Raw genomic sequence first — 17952 nt, 5'->3', positions numbered from 1 at the left:
TACTCCCACCTTTGTCCGCAGGCTTAATAACTACCTCCTTGAGGTTTTTTAGTTCTTTTAATGCTTTCCTTTGACAAAGGTGAGATTGCCATGCTCCACGTGTGCTGTGATGTTTTCAAACTCCCTGGACACCAGGTCCACAAAGAGCTCTACATTAGGGTATAGGTTAAGGGGGGGAAATTTCTTGGGAACTGGTGGCATAAACTTACCCCCCACATCAGGTACATTATTCTCCTCACTCAGTTCATCCAGAGTTGCAATGGCCTCAAGTTCCTTTGTGCTCCATTCGTCTCCATTTCTATTCTTGTCATGCAGTTTTTTAAGTACAAGTTTTCGTGCAAACAGATGTAAATCTTTTATTGCTGAAAAAGAGTCGAATGGAGCAGTTGGTGAAAATGACAGCCCAAGACTAAGCACCTCCATCTGGGGTGGTGTAAGTACCACATCCGATAAGTTAATTACCTGTGGTCTTGAGGAGACGGGGAGATCTACTCTTCTATCTTTCTTCCTGTAATAATCACTTCTCCTCTTGTTTAAATTTTTTTCTCAAGTTATAAACTCTGTTACGAGGGATGCTAATGTCTTCTCTAGATGACATGGAAGAAATTGAGGAGGACCTAGTGGTATCATGGCGATCCCTTTTATCAGATTGCCACCTGTATACCATACCACTTTTAAAGTCATTAAGATCTCTTTGGAACTTTTTGGATTTAGTGTCCTTAACCTCTTTTTCCCAAACATTAATTTGGGCTTCCATTTCTTTATTAAAAGCTTCAGCCTCAGATCCTGATATTTTTTCCAATATTTTAATTTTTGTTAGCTCATTGTCCGACTCCAATTTGTCAAGGTTCTTTTTATTATTTCCAATTAAGAGCTCAATAAGTGACCTTGAGCATAAATTACAGGCTTCTTCCCACCTGGTTCTAAAATGCAAATCTTCTACTGGGTATGAAGGCATGATTTTAACTCTAAGCCCTCTAGGGATAAGATTTTTGGCCAAATAGTTCTCCAGGGAAGCTTTTGTCCACCACATCCTGTTTCTCTTTTTAATTGTTTTCATGCTGTGTTTAAGGTCCTCCACAGTATTACAAGGTTCGACATCTCCATTAAAAACCGTATCAATACATGTAAGCCAGTTGGAATCTCTGGCTTTAACGTTCATAGTGACCATCAACTTCTGTAACAGAGTACAGGAATTTCATTACAAAATATCCCAAAAGGAAGGCACTTCAAACTCAGATACATCAAACTAGACAAAGAAGTTCAGCCATAAAAATTTACAACTTTATTGACACAGGAGTATACAGACAATAAAATACATATTAAAAGGAGATGCCAATCCATGCACCAAACAAGGATCTCCTTTTAATATGTGAACTTTTGTCTAGTTTGATGTACCCACCCTGTTTAGCCTACTGGCTCATTGTAGCATTCATAGGTTTTGACATAGTTATGGTTATTGTTGACTGTTTAAGCTCCTACTGCTTTTTTCACCGAACTGGAGAAATCTCATCCAGCGAGAAGGTTTATACTGCAGGGGAGGAGTTAACTTTTTTCTGGTTTAATTAGTTTCCTCCTAGTGGCAAGCAGCATAACACCCACTGTCTGTGTCCCCCAATGAATGGCTCGGAGAAAAGGATTTTACGGTGAGTGCACAAAAATCCCTATTTTTCAGTTTTGACTAAAGGGTCTCTTTCATGTTAAATAACAAAAAGTTAGTGCCCCACAATTTTTCATACTTGGTCTAGAAAGTACCTAATCCAATAGTGGCATTTTGGTCCTGGGCTTAACCCCACATTATTGTAAATTTACAGGACAGAGTTAAAGATCTTGCAGTTTGCTAGGAACATGTCTAGTTCCTGTATTTCTGTGGTCTCTGAGAAGACAAAAGAAGCGGTTGATTACCGCTTCTGTCTTTTCTTTTGCCGTCAACCTAGTGCTGAGTGGGCACTGTGCAACAGACACAAGTATCTGCATTTCAGATACTTCTGTTGGACCGGGGCGATCACATGATCATGGGGGCTTTACTCAGCATAGCGTTGCTGCTAGGTTCTAGCCAAACGAGTTCTACTCTGCTGGTGGCTTCTGTCGCTATTGCAATTTCTCCTGCAGCTCGTTCTTCTATGGATACCCAAGAAAAATGGGGAAAAAATGAGCAATAAAAACAGTTTCCCTGAAATTTTTTATGATTTCTTGTAGGCAAACTACCTATGTAAAATATGTATATGTATTTTAAAGAAATAAGATCACAGAAAAAACCTACACAGTGGGTATCCACACGATTGGACTAACTTGGAGAATTAATTTGGTGTTAAATGTAAAAAGTAATAGTCTAAACAGAAAATTGTTTCTTAAATTTTTGCATTGCAAAATATACAAAATTGCTGTGTTATATTCTAACCCAAAACGCCCATAAAAATAACATTTAAATGATATATTCACATAATTTAAAAAATTAACACTACTTAAGAGGAGAGAGTAACTTGTACAAATAAAGGCTGGTCACTAAGGCGCATTGAGGTGTGTTCACTAAGGGGTTAATATACCTAATCTAACAATATAGATCCCATCAGTGATGTTCGATTTCAGCTCTTCTTGCTGTAGAAGAGTGCTGGTCCTCATGCGGACACCCAGGCCACCGTTGGCTTCCACTAGATGTCAGAGTTGCGTTGCTTTAGTGCTGTGAAGGTTCTCTGGAAGGTGTTAATTTTATACTATTATTCTATTATAAATTCTTGGAGAGGAGACCTTAAGATACCTGGTACATGTGGTAAGATTTCTTCTTACGTGTGGCTATAATTACATCCTTATTACATACTCTGATTGTTAGACAATCAGTCATTTTATAATTTCCTGTGTAAAATTTCAGTATAAATTTTGTATCTCTGTGTGTTGTCCTTTTTATTCTAGCACCCTATTCCTGTTTTTTTGACAGAATAAATCCATTTTATAATGTTTTAGCTAAGTTTGACGTTTGATAGTGTAATTGTTTTCCGTCTGTGTATTGTTAAGTATTTGACATTTGCTCTGCATGTGCTAGTACTTTGTAATGTCAGATACCAAATAATTTTGTCTTGTGGCAGATTTAGGGGACAATGTCTATTGGTGTTGCTGTGTTTGCTCCTATGCAACAGGTCCATGGTCAGTTTGTGAGAGTTTTCTGGGCGACGTAGCAAAGTATGGGTTTCATAAGGGAAGCCTTGAAAGTTTACACTCTTAGGGAATCCCTGCTCTTTCTAACCTTAAAGAAACTTGAAATTTAAAGATGATAAAGCAGAATTTGTTCATGATTAAAAAGGAGTCTGTCCGTTTGATTTTACACCCCAAACTACAGCTCTGGCAAAAATGAAGAGACCACTTTCAAATGTTCAGATTGTCTGATTTTTCTCTTTATAGGTATATTTTTGAGTAAAATTTAAATTGTTCTTTTAGTCTACAAACTTCTGACAACATGTCTCCGAAGTTCCATGCAATAAATTCTTTTTTTTTTCTGAAAAGAAATGGACAAAATAAAAAAAAAGCAAAAAAAACCCCCAGTGCTTTCAGACCTCAAATAATGCAAAGAAAACAAGTTCATAATCATTTAGAAACAATACTAATATTTTAACTCAGGAAGAGTTCTGAAATCAATAATTTGTGGAATAACCATGATTTTCAATCACAGCTTTCATGCTTTCCACCAGTCTTTCACACTGCTTTTGGGTGACCTTATGCCACTCCTGAAACAAAAATGTGAGCAGTTCTTCTTTGTTTGATGGCTTGTGACTATCCATCATTCTCTTGATTACATTCCAGAGGTTTTCATTGGGGTTCAGGTCTGGAGAATGGGCTGCCCATGACAGGGTTTTTGATGTGGTGGTCTCTTAATGTTAGCCAGAGCTGTATTTATATGTGCATGTAGCTCAAAGAGAAGTCCAGCAATACCTTTACATGGCCAGTCAGTTTCTAAGTTGCTGAGATATGATCATTTGAATTGGAATACAAATGAGGCTGAAGAACTATTTGTAGATCTGAAGCCTTTGTAACTGCAGCTCTATTTCCCGGACGCTGATGGCTGATTTGCCTGAAGTCTTACAGCATAGAGGCTACCAGTTAAGCCTGCCTTTTGGTGCGTGCTCACCAGCTGAGCCTGCATCTTTCCTGGCAGATGAATGCTGGTTTAGCTAGAGACACAGGATATTTGAAATGCAGAGCCCCTGGCCCTTAAATTAACCCACAATCGAGTTGCAAACAGCAATTTTTAAATAGTTCTATCCAGGCGGTTCTGGAAAACCGAGCCCAGGGTCAAGTACATGGAGTGAGGAAAGTATTTAGACTCCTTTAAATTTTTCATTCTTTGTTTCATTGCAGCCATTTGGTAAATTCAAAAAAAGTTCATTTTTTTTTCTCATTAACGTACACTCTGCACCCCATCTTGACTGAAAAAAAAAACAGAAATGTAGACATTTTTGCAAATGTATAAAAAAAAAAAAACTGAAATATCACATGGTCATAAATATTCAGACCCCTTGCTCAGTACTGAGTAGAAGCATCCTTTTGAGCTAGTACAGTCATGAGTCGTCTTGGGAATGAAACAACAAGTCTTTCACACCTGGATTTGGGAATCCTCTGCCATTCTTCCTTGCAGATCCTCTCCAGTTCCGTCAGGTTGGATGGTGAACGTTGGTGGACAGCCATTTTCAGGTCTCTCCAGAGATGTTCAATTGGGTTTAGGTCAGGGTCCTGGCTGGGCCAGTCAAGAATGGTCACAGAGTTGTTCTGAAGCCACTCCTTTGTTATTTTAGCTGTGTTCTTAGGGTCATTGTCTTGTTGGAAGGTGAACCTTCTGCAAAGTCTGAGGTCCAGAGAACTCTGGAAGAGGTTGTCATCCAGGATATCTCTGTACTTGGCCGCATTCATGTTTCCTTCAATTACAACCAGTCATCCTGTTCCTGCAGCTGAAAAACAGCCCCATAGCATGATGCTGCCACCACCATGTTTCACTGTTGGGATTGTAATGGGCAGGTGATGAGCTGTGCCTGGTTTTCGCCACACATACCGCTTAGAATTATCAACAAAAAGGTCTATTATTGTCTCATCAGATCAGCGAATCTTATTTCTCACAGTCTGGGAGTCCTTCATGTGTTTTTTAGCAAACACTATGCAGTCTTTCATATGTCTTGTACTGAGGTGAGGTTTCCGTCGGGCCACTCTGCCATAAAGGCCCGACTGGTGGAGGGCTCCAGTTATAGTTGACTTTGTGAAACTTTCTCCTATCTCCCTACTGCATCTTTGGAGCTCAGCCACAGTGATCTTGAGATTCTTCTTTACCTCTCTCGCCAAGGCTCTTCTCCAACGATTGCTCATTTTGACTGGACGGCCAGATCTAGGAAGACTTCTGGTGGTCCCAAACTTCTTCCATTTAAGGATTATGGAGGCCACAGTGCTCTTAAGAACCTTGAGTACTGCAGAAATTATTTTGTAACTTTGGCCAGATCTGTGCCTTGCAACAATTTTGTCTCTGAGCTTCTTGGCCAGTTCCTTTTGACCTCATGATTCTCATTTGGTCTGACTTGCACTGTGAGCTGTGAGGTCTAATATAGACAGGTGTGTGCTTTTACCAATCAAGTCCTATCAGTTTAAATAAACAGCTGGACTCCAATGAAGGAGTAGAACCATCTCAAGGGGGATCACAAGGAAATGGACAGTATGTAACTAAATATGAGTGTCTGAGCAAAGGGTCTGAATACTTATGACCATGTGATATTTCAGTTTTTCTTTTTAAAAAATTTGCAAAAATGTCTACATTTCTGTTTTTTTCAGTCAAGATGAGGTGCAGAATGTACGTTAATGAGAAAAAAGTGAACTTTTTTGAATTTACCAAATAGCTGCAATGAAACAAAGAGTGAAAGATTCAAAGGGGTCTGAATACTTTCCATACTCACTGTATATAATAGCTGGGTTGTGCAAAAGAAAGTTGTTCACTTTTGGGGGACTGCCTATGCTGGTTGTGATCCATAATCTATTTACTTCCCTCAAGGAAACAGATGACTGTAGACAGAAACATTTAGGTATTTGTTATCCCTGTCTTTTTATTTTAGAACTGTTTTGCATAATTGTTTTTTTTAATATCTTTTCTTGTAAGCACTGTATTATATTAAAGATTAGTTTTATACTCAAAAAAAAAAAAAAAAATCCAAAAAGCCTTTGTGTGTGTTGCATTTTTTAGATTGTCGGACGATAACATATTTCGGGACTACTCACCCTGTATGTTTGAGTAGTGGCAGCTTGTTGCGCATCCGGGGTGCATAGTCTATGTTGAGGATGTGATTTATGCTTAACTTTCTGGCCTCTAACAAGTTGAGTGCTGGATTGAGTGAGAGTAGATAAATTATCCTTTGCAGACACATCCACATCACAAGCTGGGAAGTGTGTACATGACATCTTGTCTTGGCCAAACATTTTGGTGCACCTTCCCACCTACTTGGTTGCATTTACATCCACACCCTCTTCCTTGATTGACACATTTTGGTTTTACAAAAGCCAGAAAAGGGCAGAGGTGAGAAGGAAACATGTAGGTGGGAATCTGGACTAAACTTGCTGAAGTTGCTAATAGTTCACCAAGCACCTCTCCACATGGTTGTAACAGTATTTTATGCAGACATACTCCCTTTTTAAAACTGTTTAATATTAAAAACTTAAAAGATAATTTTCTGATGACCTATCATGAAAGCTGTGATCTGGTATTCTTTCCTTTTATAATAAGATGATTGCTGACAAGCGATCTCTACTGAATAGTATGTGTCCATCTAATGTGAGGCTTGGTGGTCAGTGTGATTTTTTTTTTTTTTTTTTTTTTTTCTTAAATATTGTTTTGGCTTTATTTTTCCACCGTTGAATATAAGACTTTTCTTTTACTGAAGGTGTATTCTTAAGAAACATTCTATATGACCTAAAGATGGTTAGTGATCCTGCCACCCTCTCAGTTCTTGGACTTCACTAACATTTCTTCTTTGCTTGTTCTTTTAGTGGATTTTACATGCTCACCGGATCTATTTTATAGGCTCGCGCTGTGCTTACAGCAGCCGCTAATTTTAACTGACTTTGCTTTCTAAAGGTATCTCTTTCTTTGAGTTGGTTTCATTTCCAGTAAACAGACGTTGTTGGTTTCCTCTTGCTAAAATGAATTTCTTATTCAAATAGTCTCGTAACGTCAGGAAATCTGAACAGAAGATTCTGTTTTTCAGGACTCCCCATGTGGCTCATCTGCCTCCAGACCCCACGTTTCCTTCAGGAGGTCTGCTAGAGTAAAAGAAAAAAAAGTTATGTGGAACGTAAAGATGGTTGATATTTTTTTTTATTTTTCCTCCCTCCTGTGAGTTCTGTTTTCATCTTGATTTTTTTCGTCTATATAGTCTTGATGCATTTATGAAGGCTGTAAATCCAGGCATGCATTCTGCCAATTCTGTCCTTTGTTTTATAACCCATGTCCTGATACAGCCAAGATCTTTTAAAGGTGGCCTTTCCCGGCTTATTTCTGTTTTTATCTGTAAATAGAGATGCTTACCTAAAGTCTTCTGTGCAATGCTGTGATAATAATAATTATTATTTAAATAAGTTATCTAAAAGAAGGAAACTGAAGCCCCAATATCTTTCCTACTGCCAGTGTCAATTATATTTGCAGGACTTTCAGTCTTAGCTATTATTTCCAACCTTTTTTCTGATTCCATGATAATTAGAGCTGTTTCAGTCATGTGTTTGGCTAAAAACTAGAATGGTTCTGTAACGTGGTAGCTGTGGGCGAGGTACTAGTCTCCTACTCCCCGGCAGGTGGGGGTCCTGGCTGGGTGTGTGCACTTGTGCTATGGGAGTGCTACTCCATTGCAGGCCACATGTCACTGATGACTTAAGTTGGCCAGGACCAGATGTTGAACAGTTCATTGAGGGGAGGCACCCAGTCAAAAATAAACTTTTCATTGAACAATATCTTGGTGGGGATTATATACAGTAGATAGCGGGTACACGGCCTGAGAAAAGTTTCCTTCACAATGCAGAGCATTTCCACGCAGAGTCTCCGTTCCTTTCTCTTAACTTACTTGGTGTCTATCTCCATCATCTCACTTTACTTCATTGCAACCCAGCTCAGAACTGCAGTCAGCTAGTGAGAGTCCTGTTCTCAACCCTTGGTTCAGATGATCTTTCCCCACAAGGGAATTAGTTTGCCAATATGGACGATACTTAGCTTCTCTGCTACGGATGGCTTGGGACTCCCGCCTGAGGCACGGCACGCTCCATCTCACATTCGTCTCTCTCTTCCTGACCTGTTGCATTTTCGAGTTATAAACTCTCGGACTGTACTGTTGGGCGTCCTGATCCAGGACTCGTCTCAGATGCATCACTCTGTGTTCTTCAGTAACTTCTTTTTTCTCCTCTGTCTCTTTACTCAGGATCACGCTAACCACTGTCTGTCTGTCTCTCTTTGGGACACTCACGTCATATGGCACTGCTTATTGCCTAAACCTTAAGCCCCCTTTACATTTAGCGATGCACCAGGGATCCCGACAAAGATATGACCCGGTCAGGATCACTGGTGCATCGCTAAATGGTCGCTAGTGAGCTGCCAAACAGGCAGATCTCACAGCGACGTAGCAGCGGTCGTTATTTACCTTTCAGATGCGGTGTTGATGACGCCCGCCCGCCCGCATGCACGCGTCGCTCGTTGGCGCCAGCAGGAAGCGGCCAACAAGAAATGGACGATCTCGCGCGATCAGCGATAGTCAGCGGGGGAGCCGGTCGGAGGTAAGTATCACACATAGCGATATCGCTAGCAATATCGCTGCTGCATCACAAAATCGGTGACGCTTTAGCGATATTGCTAGCGATATCGCTATGTGTAAAGCCCCCTTTAGTTCTGTTCTTGTTGCATCCTGATCCCTATCTGACTTCCTGACAGATAACGGTCTCTGTCTCTGCACCTTATTCCCCTCGCACTCTGGACTAGTTCCAATCATTAACTTTAACTCTCCCTACTGTCAGGCAGAAAACCAGCACTATTCACACATATCACAGTTCACGTCATACAATACAACAATATGTGTGTTCTTAAAGGGGGAAAGTGGGCAATATGTCCATCTCCTTACAGTTCTACCCAGTTTTGGAGCAAGCAGTATTACTAACAAAACTGGAAAATATCCCTTAAAATAATTATGAAACTTAAGTCTGTTAAACATTTAAAATCTTTTTTTGCAGCTTTTGTTTCTTCCTAGCAGGAAACTCCGTTTTTTATGTGTTTTAAAAACAACAAAACATCCTTTGTGACTTTTTTTTTTTTTTTTACACATCTAAAATTAAACCAAATAAGTAATGAAAAGCCACAATAAGCACTGTTTGTAGGGTTTCACATTTCCATTGCATAGAACTGTTTTTATTTTAGAATGATTGCAACAGTTGAGAAACATGAGATTTTCTGCTTATGTAAATGATCAAATAGTTTTTGGACTATCAGCTGTGGCCACCGCCATCAGGGGCTTTTCTACAGCATTCTGTAATGCTGTAGATAAACCCCCGATGTAACCTGAAAGATAAGAAAAAAGAGGTTGTACTCACCCCGGCGTTTGGTCCGGTCCGATGGGTGTCGCCATCCGATCCGGCGACTCCCATCTTCATACGATGATGTCCTCCTCCTTGCTTCTCCCTCGACTCCTGCGCATGCGTACTTTCTCTGCCCTATGGAGGGCAGAGCAGAGTGCTGCAGTGCGCAGGCGCCAGACCTCTCTGACCTTTCCCGGCGCCTGCGCACTGTAGTAATTTAATCTGCTCTCAACAGGGCAGATAAAGTACATGTGTGCAGGAGCCAAGGGAGAAGCAAGAAGGAGGAGATCATCTTATGAAGATGGGAGGCGCTGGACCGCGACACCCACCGCACCCGACTCCGCCCCCCGGTGAGTATAATCGAACGTGTTTTTCTTATCTTTCAGGTTTCATCGGGGACTTATCTACAGCATTACAGAATGCTGTAGAAAAGCCCCTGATGGCGGTGGCCGCAACTTATAGTCCAAAAATGGGGTGACAGATTCCCTTTTAATATGAGGATGCAAATAAAACCGAAAAACAAACAAAACAGCCCATTCAAGGGTAGTCCTGGCACACTCGCTGCACGATTTCTTAATTACAGTTTCACAGCTTTGTGCTCACCATCAGAATAGCATATAGTTCAATTTAAAAGAATAAATTCTAGCAGATGGAAAGGATAAAGGTGGTAGTCATCATTAATTAAAATGCTGAGCCTTTATTCCAGTTGCATTAAAACATTTAGGGGAGGCATTCAGGTACACCAAATACTGACAACTGTTGAGCTCTTGAAAATAATATTTCATAATTTTTTTTTTTCTCCTCAGTTATACAGGATACTGCCTCTAATTAGTGCTGATATACTAAATCTGAATCAGTTTTTTTTATTTATCTTTATTCTGTGCCCCTCAGTTCCAAAGTTGTATGCCCCCCCCCCCCACCCTAGTAATAACGATGCAGATTCAACCGACTGAACGTATACCACTGATGTTCTCTCTGGGTGTGGCCATATTTTTATTGACCAGCTTCAGATAGGAGTAAAGGCAAACGTCAACAGAGAAGTTCTTGGTATACGCCCAGTTGGTTGAAAGAAAAATTAGCATCTTTTTTTTTTTTTTCTTTTTTTTATTCGAGGAATCATAACTTTGGAATAGAGGACATAGACAATAAACTGTTCAGGTATCAATCAGCTCCTCATTTTAAATGAAAAAGCCCAGTGAAAGATCCTCTTTTTAACACGCACTTCTTCCTGGGCCCAGTGAGGACCAAGAAGAGGGTCTTGAGTGCAAAACTGCTTTTTTCTGTTTGGAATACCAACCTATATTTTAATGCAACTAGAATAAAATAAAAGTATTTTAAATACTGGGAAGTGGCGCATACTTTACTGAAAAACCTCTGTAACGGCCTTTTACATGTGGGATCATTTCCCACTGAGAAGAGGCTCTAAAACCAAACGTAAAAAAATGCGTAATCTTGTCATCGGTTGCATGTTTTACGCATGTATATTTCTTTTGTCAGCAATACCTGCCTTTGTGTAAACAGGTTGTGCTACCACCAGTAATGTGGCTTTTTGCCACATGTTTTTTCAGTGAGCAACTTGCTGTATTGTTAATAGCCGCTTGTTAGTCGTTTGGTGTGCCCATGTAAAATGACCACATTTTCATGTACAATGCCGCTTAAGAAGATTACTTAGTGAAATAGCACAATAATCCAGTACAGAGGCTGATGTCATTGAATAGTGTAACTGGGCACCACTTTCTTCATAAATAGTGGATGGCACATCAGCAGCCCCTCTTGCTATCTCGGCTTCATTAAACAGGTTGTATCCATTTACCAAATGTCTGGCCGTGAGCTCAGCTACGTGTTAAAAAGAAACAAAAAAACTGAGCAGTCTCTTAGCTGCAGCGGTGACCTCACATCAACGCTGCAGCCTTCACTGAGCTCTGCAGCTTTGCCAGTGCAGATGGGGCAGCGGTGGAGACCTATCGTTGAACTCGGGGAGGGTAAGTTAAGCTCAGTTTGTGGTTTTTTTTTTTGGTTTTTTTTTAAACATAACTGAGTTAACACCTTTTACATCTCAATAGGGCATTTAAAGAGAACCTGTCAGCAGGATTGTGCTCAGTCAACTACAGTGTCAGGCTGGCGCTATTATACTGATTTAAAATGATACCTTGGTTGATGAAATCCGTCTTGTGGTTGTTGTTTAATCTTTATTTGTAGTTTTCAGTTAATGAAATCCTCGTGCTCCGGGTGGGGCTGTGGGGGGTCTTCATGTGGTGCTCTGCTTAGATATTAATCTGTATGGCTTCTGACAGGTCACAGATCCCTTCAGCCCCCTACTTTACATAATACATAGAATATTCTTTGGAAAAAAAAATTCATTCATCAGGCATGCAGTGGCACCCTTCACTGTAGCATGATATGGTGGATTATATGCCTGTTTAAATTTTCTTAATCAAAATGGCACCGGCGTCCGCGCCTGCGCAGTAGCTTCTATCGCATTCTGATAGATGCTACAGTGCAGGCGCCGCTGTTGGCGCCATTTAGCTAGATAAAAAAATTGACTCCAACAAGATGGTGCCACCGGCGCCATTTTGGTTGAGATATATATTATTTGTTTTCCAAACAAACCTTTGTCTAAATAAAACAAAGTCATATTATCCACCATATCATGCTACAGCGAAGGGTGCCCACCTGCCTGATGATTGTGAATTTTTTTTTATTTTCAAAGCATGTTCTATGTAAAATAGGAGGCAGGTCACAGATGGATCAGTGACCTGTCATAAGCCATACAGATGAATATCTAAGCCGAGAACCACTTAAAGACCCCTCCCCACAGGCCGCCCTGGAGCACAAGCATATCATTAACTGAAAACTACAAATACAGATTAAACAACCACAAGACGGATTTCTTCACCCTAATCGGTATAATGGCGCCAACCTGACACGGTCTCTAGGTTACCTTTTAAATAGACTATGGTTCTTCATCTAAATTACTTTCTAGTGGTGCAGGTTGTGGCTTCAAGACAGTGGCTTCAGAGTTATGGTCAAATATTATGAACATATCTGGTATAAAAATTATCACTGTTCCACTCACATTGGTTTGGTGAGGCGTGTTTGGCCTTCGCAGGATTAGCGGTATGCTTTTGTCATTAATACTTTCTGCAGCATATGTTAAATTGTTGTGGTTTTGCACTTGACAATGTTTTTAGCTCTTCAGTTTTATTTTTTTAGTCTAGTGATACATGTTAACAATTTGTCTTGGAACTACTATAATTTAGTTTGCAATTTTTGTGGAAAGAATAGACTGGAATTATCTATGTAGTATTAAGTGTTTTCAGATGTGTCCTGAAAACATTGTGTGGATTCTCGAACAGTCTCCAATACCTGCAAAATCTACATTAAGGACATATACAGTAGGCAGTATTATACCAAAATTTGTATCTGTGATCATGACATACTAACTTATATTGTTAATAAATCTTTTTGAAGGCCATGGTGAACACAGATATTGGTAATTCAGCAATAGTAAGAAGGTAGGGATTACAAAGTTGTGGTATGCTGAGCCTGCAGTAACGGCATATATAGGCGGATGGATATTACATTGTCCGTATTCACCAGCAGTGAATAAGCATCAAATACTATCTTCGAGAAAATGTCTGAAATATATTCATGCACACAGTTTTCCTAACTTTTTTTTTTTTTTTAAGTGTTCCGTATACCTAGTACATTCAGTCGTTCAGATTGTACATTCAGTGGTTCAGATGTTTGCAATATGAGGAGTGCAGCAACAGAATATATAAAGGTGTCAATTACATTTCAAAGACCTGCATGCACATTTATGGGGTATGTGGGGTTGATCTTACTGACTTTCACTTTCAAGCTTTTGGAATACACTCTCATAGACGTACTCTCATGGCTCCATTCACATGACCGATGACTTAAAAGACTGCTATTCAATACAGAGTTATACTACAAAAATCGCTATACCACCTAGTGTTGTATCCCAGTTTATGCATATAAAGTGATATACGTTGCAGTATTCCATAAAGTGTCATCCCTACGAATATTCTTGAAGTTGGTTCTTAACCCCTTAGTGACGGAGCTCTGTTATGATTGGGTCATCGAGGAGGAGAGTAAGCCCAAGCTAAGCCACAGAAAACCAGAGAGGTTGGTAACTAAGCGGATTGCAGATCCCTGATCCTATCCACACAACTAGCAGTAGCCGTGGAGCGTACCTAAGATGATCCTAGACGCCTCGGCACAGCCGGAGAGCTAACTAAGCCTAAAGAAAGAAAGGGGAAATCTAAACTGCCCCAGAGCAGACCCCAAAGGAATAGATAGCCCCCAAACATATATTGTCGGTGAGACAAGATGAAAACACAAATGCAGGCAGGAAAATAGACTGAGCAAATGATGGGGCCCACACTGACTAGACAGGACAGGAAAGGAAAGACGCTGTCTGCAATCACGCAAAAAAAACCTGCAAAAAGTCCAACACGTCTGATGCAAAAAACACTTAAGTCTCACGACTTCGCCCACTATATCAGCACTCTGGTATATTCTGAAAGCAGAGCAAAAAGAGGCCAATCTAATAAGGGACAAAAACAAACTGGCACAAGCAGTAAAATATGGATGGTGATTCAGCACAGCCCCAGCCGGAGCTGGCTGACCCACACAAAACTGAGATAGACAAAACCAGATCAAATGCAAACAGAATAGCAAATGAACACTTAGCTGAACATTCAGGGACTGAGCTGGAAACATCAGACCTCAGGAGGCAAGAAGAAAATCACCATCAGGGATAGAGGGAGTCGGCTGTCTTAAATCCCAATCTGAAACCCCAGATCTCCAATCATCATCCTCATTATCAGGTGGCAAGCCTCGGTTAATCAGATCAGCCCCATTACCTCCAGTAACCACCAGAGGGAGCCCAGAAAGAGAACTCGCAACCCCTCTGTCAATCTAACCAGCTCCACTACCTTCAGTAATAACCAGAGGGAGGCCAGAATGCGAATTTACAACAGAGCTCATTTTGACCTTAAAGACTAGGCCAAATTTTTAAAATCTGACCAGTGTCACTTTATGTAGTAATAACTCTGGAATTGATCCCAGTGATTCTCAGACTGTTGTTTTTTTATTACATATTGCACTTCATGTTAGTTGTAAATTTGGGTCGTTATTATTTTCGCATATTTGAAAATATCACTAATTTGAGGAAACAAATGTGAAAATGTTGCTCTTAAGTCAGTCACACCCACAAAATAATTAAATAACATTTCCTACATGTCTACTTTTACATCTGCATCATTTTTTAAATATTTTTTTGTTCAGAAGTTCGAAGGATTCAGAGTTGACCAGTGATTTTTTTTTTTTTTTTTCTCATTTTTCCAACATAATTTACAAAACCATATTTTAGGGACCACATAATATTTGAAGTGACTTTGGGGGGCCTATGACAAAAATACCAAAAAGTGACACCATTCTAAAAACTGCACCCCTCAAAGTCCTCAAAACCACTTTCAAGAAGTTTATTAACCCTTCAGGTGAAATTAGTTTAATGTCGAAGGAAAAAAATTTAACATTTTTACTTTTTGTGAAGAAAAAAAAAAGTTACTTTAGCCCCATATTTTTCAACAACAGGAAAAATCCAAAATTTGTTGTGCAATTTCTCTGGAGTATGTCTATACCCCATATGTGCGGAAAAAAGTGTTTGGACGCACAGCAGGGCTTGGAAGGGAAGCGGCACTGTCTGACTTTTTGAATGCAAGAAACGGCTGGAAACGAGAGCGTTTGCAAGAGCCCCTGATGTGCCAAAACAGTGGAAATCCCCCACAAGTGACCCCCATTTTGGAAACTAAGTTCCTCGAGCATTTTATCCAGGGGTATAGTTAGGACTACTCTACGTATTTTTTCTTGTGTAGAGCAAGACAGGGAGGGGGGAGCAGGTAAATAAGCCCTGCCCATCGGACCGGACAGCGGCAGTTTACATACATCTGAACCGATGTAAAAAAAAGGTATTTATGCATGAAAGGTGTGGGGTCAGGGAGAAGCAAAAGTACTAAGAGAATCCTTATGTGACACACAATTGAATGATATCATTATATGATATCTCAAAAAAGGGATGACAGATTCCCTTTAAATGTTCTCTAGCATTTCGGTTTCTTTGTGGGTATTCCATGCTGAGCTGCTTCTTAAGTTGAGGGCAAGTGAACTGTCCCATAGGTTTCTGCTAACAGAGGTTGTGGAAGAAGACCTTTATATTTTGAAATGTAATTAAGAAATATCTACACATTAGTTCAAATGTTGCTATTTTTGTCTTTTTTTTTTTTTTTTTCTTCTAATCTTTGACTGAACTTTCTTGGCTGATAAGACAGAATGGTGTAATGCGGGTGGAGTAGAAGAGTGTGCTGAAAGCTAAATATATTGCCTAAAATCCAAGCAGTACATTTAGACTGTTATCCACCTTAGAAACGATAGTGTATACGACTAAAAAATGTTTTATTTGAGCTGCACATGCCAGTAATCAGGAGCAAGAACACATTACCAAATGTATAAACGATCACCTATTTAGGTACAAGAGACATGTACATTAACAATATGGAGTGAACTGACAATATGTTAGTGTCGTTTTCTGTTGCATTAGAAGTGGGTCTCCTGGATAAAGGATATTTTTAAGCAAATTGTTTCAGCTTTGAAATTGTGATCGGACTGGTTGCAATGCTCTTCCTGTGAAAATAACTTTTTTTTTTTTTTTTGCATGTTCCTTATAGCATTTCACTGAGCACTTATCTAAATTTGAATCTTAATTTCTTGAAATTAGAAGGGTGTGGTGTTTTCCGACAGTAGAGGCTCATCCATGCTACCGGGTTTGATTCTTAGCTTTGTCATGCTTTCTCTGCAAACTCTCCAGACGACAACAACATTTTGAGAGCATCTGTTACTTCACATGGTTGTACTGGTTGTCCCAGCTATATAGACTTTTATCATTTAATGCTTGTACATGACTTATTGTTTAAGGGGGTTATCCACTACTTGAACAATCCCATTTTAAATAACTGTGTACCTTCTGCACCGGTGCTGTTCCTTTGATGTTTGCATCAGGTCTCCCAGCGCTTATATGGCGTTCTGTTATGTGAGCATCACCCATCAGCAGTTGCTCCCGGGCCCCTTTTCTCACATTTCCCCTCAGACAAAATTTGCATTTGTGAGATCTGCAACTAATCAGTAGCCATTGATTGGTTGCAGCGTTTACAGGGTATATCAGTGTCACGTGAGTGAATTTGAGCCAACATCACAGGTGGTGAGTATCTGTTGTTTTATTTTTTTTACCCTGGGGTGTACAGTATTTGAGATGAGGGTTTTCCGGCAAGTGGATAACACTTATTAAATAAGGAATTTGTATTCATATTTGTTTTTTTTCAAATTTTGGCCGTGTTCTCTATTTTCTCATGAATATCTTTTTATTAAAAACCAAAATTGGTAATCTTACAATTTTCATACTGGCCACTAGGGCTTTTTGTAGATTTGTACCTTCTGTGATTTCAGGAAGCGGTTTCAGGCAGGATTACAATGATAGGTACACAAGACTCATAACAGGACAGGATCCATCAGTCACAGTAGGCGATGGAACGGTTGACCCTTCCTCCACAATGACATTTGCCAACACTCATTACATACTGCAGTACTAAACAAATGGTCAGAGCCTAGTTATGTCTTGTCTTGTGTACTGAAACAATTACCAGACTTTGAAAAAGTAGGGTCTAATAAAGCCTCAGTGGCTTGGCCAGTGCTCTATTTTCATTATGTAATACAGACTATGATATAGATAAAAATTTATATTCCCCCAAGTAAAATAAACAAATAAAAAGAGGCTGCACCGTCCCAGGCTGCCAAAAGACATGATATGTCATGTGATTCCTACAGCCAGGGGTGGATTAAGGGTAGCCAGGGCCCCGGGCTGTTCAGACTCTGTGGGCGCCCTGGTTTTGTGATGGGGTCGGGAAGTCACTAGTTTTCATGACGCATACGGTCAAGGGGCAGGAAGGGGTTTAATACTAAGGTAAAAAAAACTCTGCAAATACGCAGCGTGTGCACGAGGCCTCACAAATACTGAGGTAAAAAGCACCAAATGCTCAGCGTGTCCATGAGGCCTTACAAATACTGAGTGAAAAACTCACCAAATACTCAGCGTGTGCACGAGGCCTTATAAATACTGAGGTAAAAACTCACCAAATACTCAGCGTGTGCACGAGACCCTACAAATACTGGAAGGCTTCCACCCATCATCTAGTCCTGACTCACCTGTACCTAAATTCGAAACCAGCTAATAGTCTGCAATCACCTGCTGACCTGGACCCATGACCTGTCAGACAAGTTACTAGGGGTTGGAGTAGGTAAATA

The 17952-nt window shown here is 40.0% G+C and overlaps 1 protein-coding gene across 5 annotated transcripts in view; it reads left to right on the top strand.

Annotated features, from left to right (window-relative positions):
• Window positions 1-17952, top strand: part of ANAPC10 (anaphase promoting complex subunit 10) — a 126698-nt gene that overhangs the window by 78965 nt on the left and 29781 nt on the right. Inside the window, exon 6 of one of the 5 annotated variants that reach the window (XM_073549797.1) lies at window positions 1570-1646. The exons of the other annotated variants lie outside the window; for them this stretch is intronic. Coding sequence (XP_073405898.1) covers window positions 1570-1646 — 77 coding nt within the window. The remainder of the gene's footprint in view (window positions 1-1569; window positions 1647-17952) is intronic. 5 annotated transcript variants of the gene reach the window in all.

The sequence above is a fragment of the Dendrobates tinctorius genome, unplaced genomic scaffold (assembly GCF_039654945.1).
Source record: "Dendrobates tinctorius isolate UK_male_01 unplaced genomic scaffold, ASM3965494v1 ptg000161l, whole genome shotgun sequence".
NCBI lineage: Eukaryota > Metazoa > Chordata > Amphibia > Anura > Dendrobatidae > Dendrobates > Dendrobates tinctorius.
Note: the sequence above shows the minus strand (reverse complement) of the source record. Positions and strands in the feature narration are given on the sequence as shown.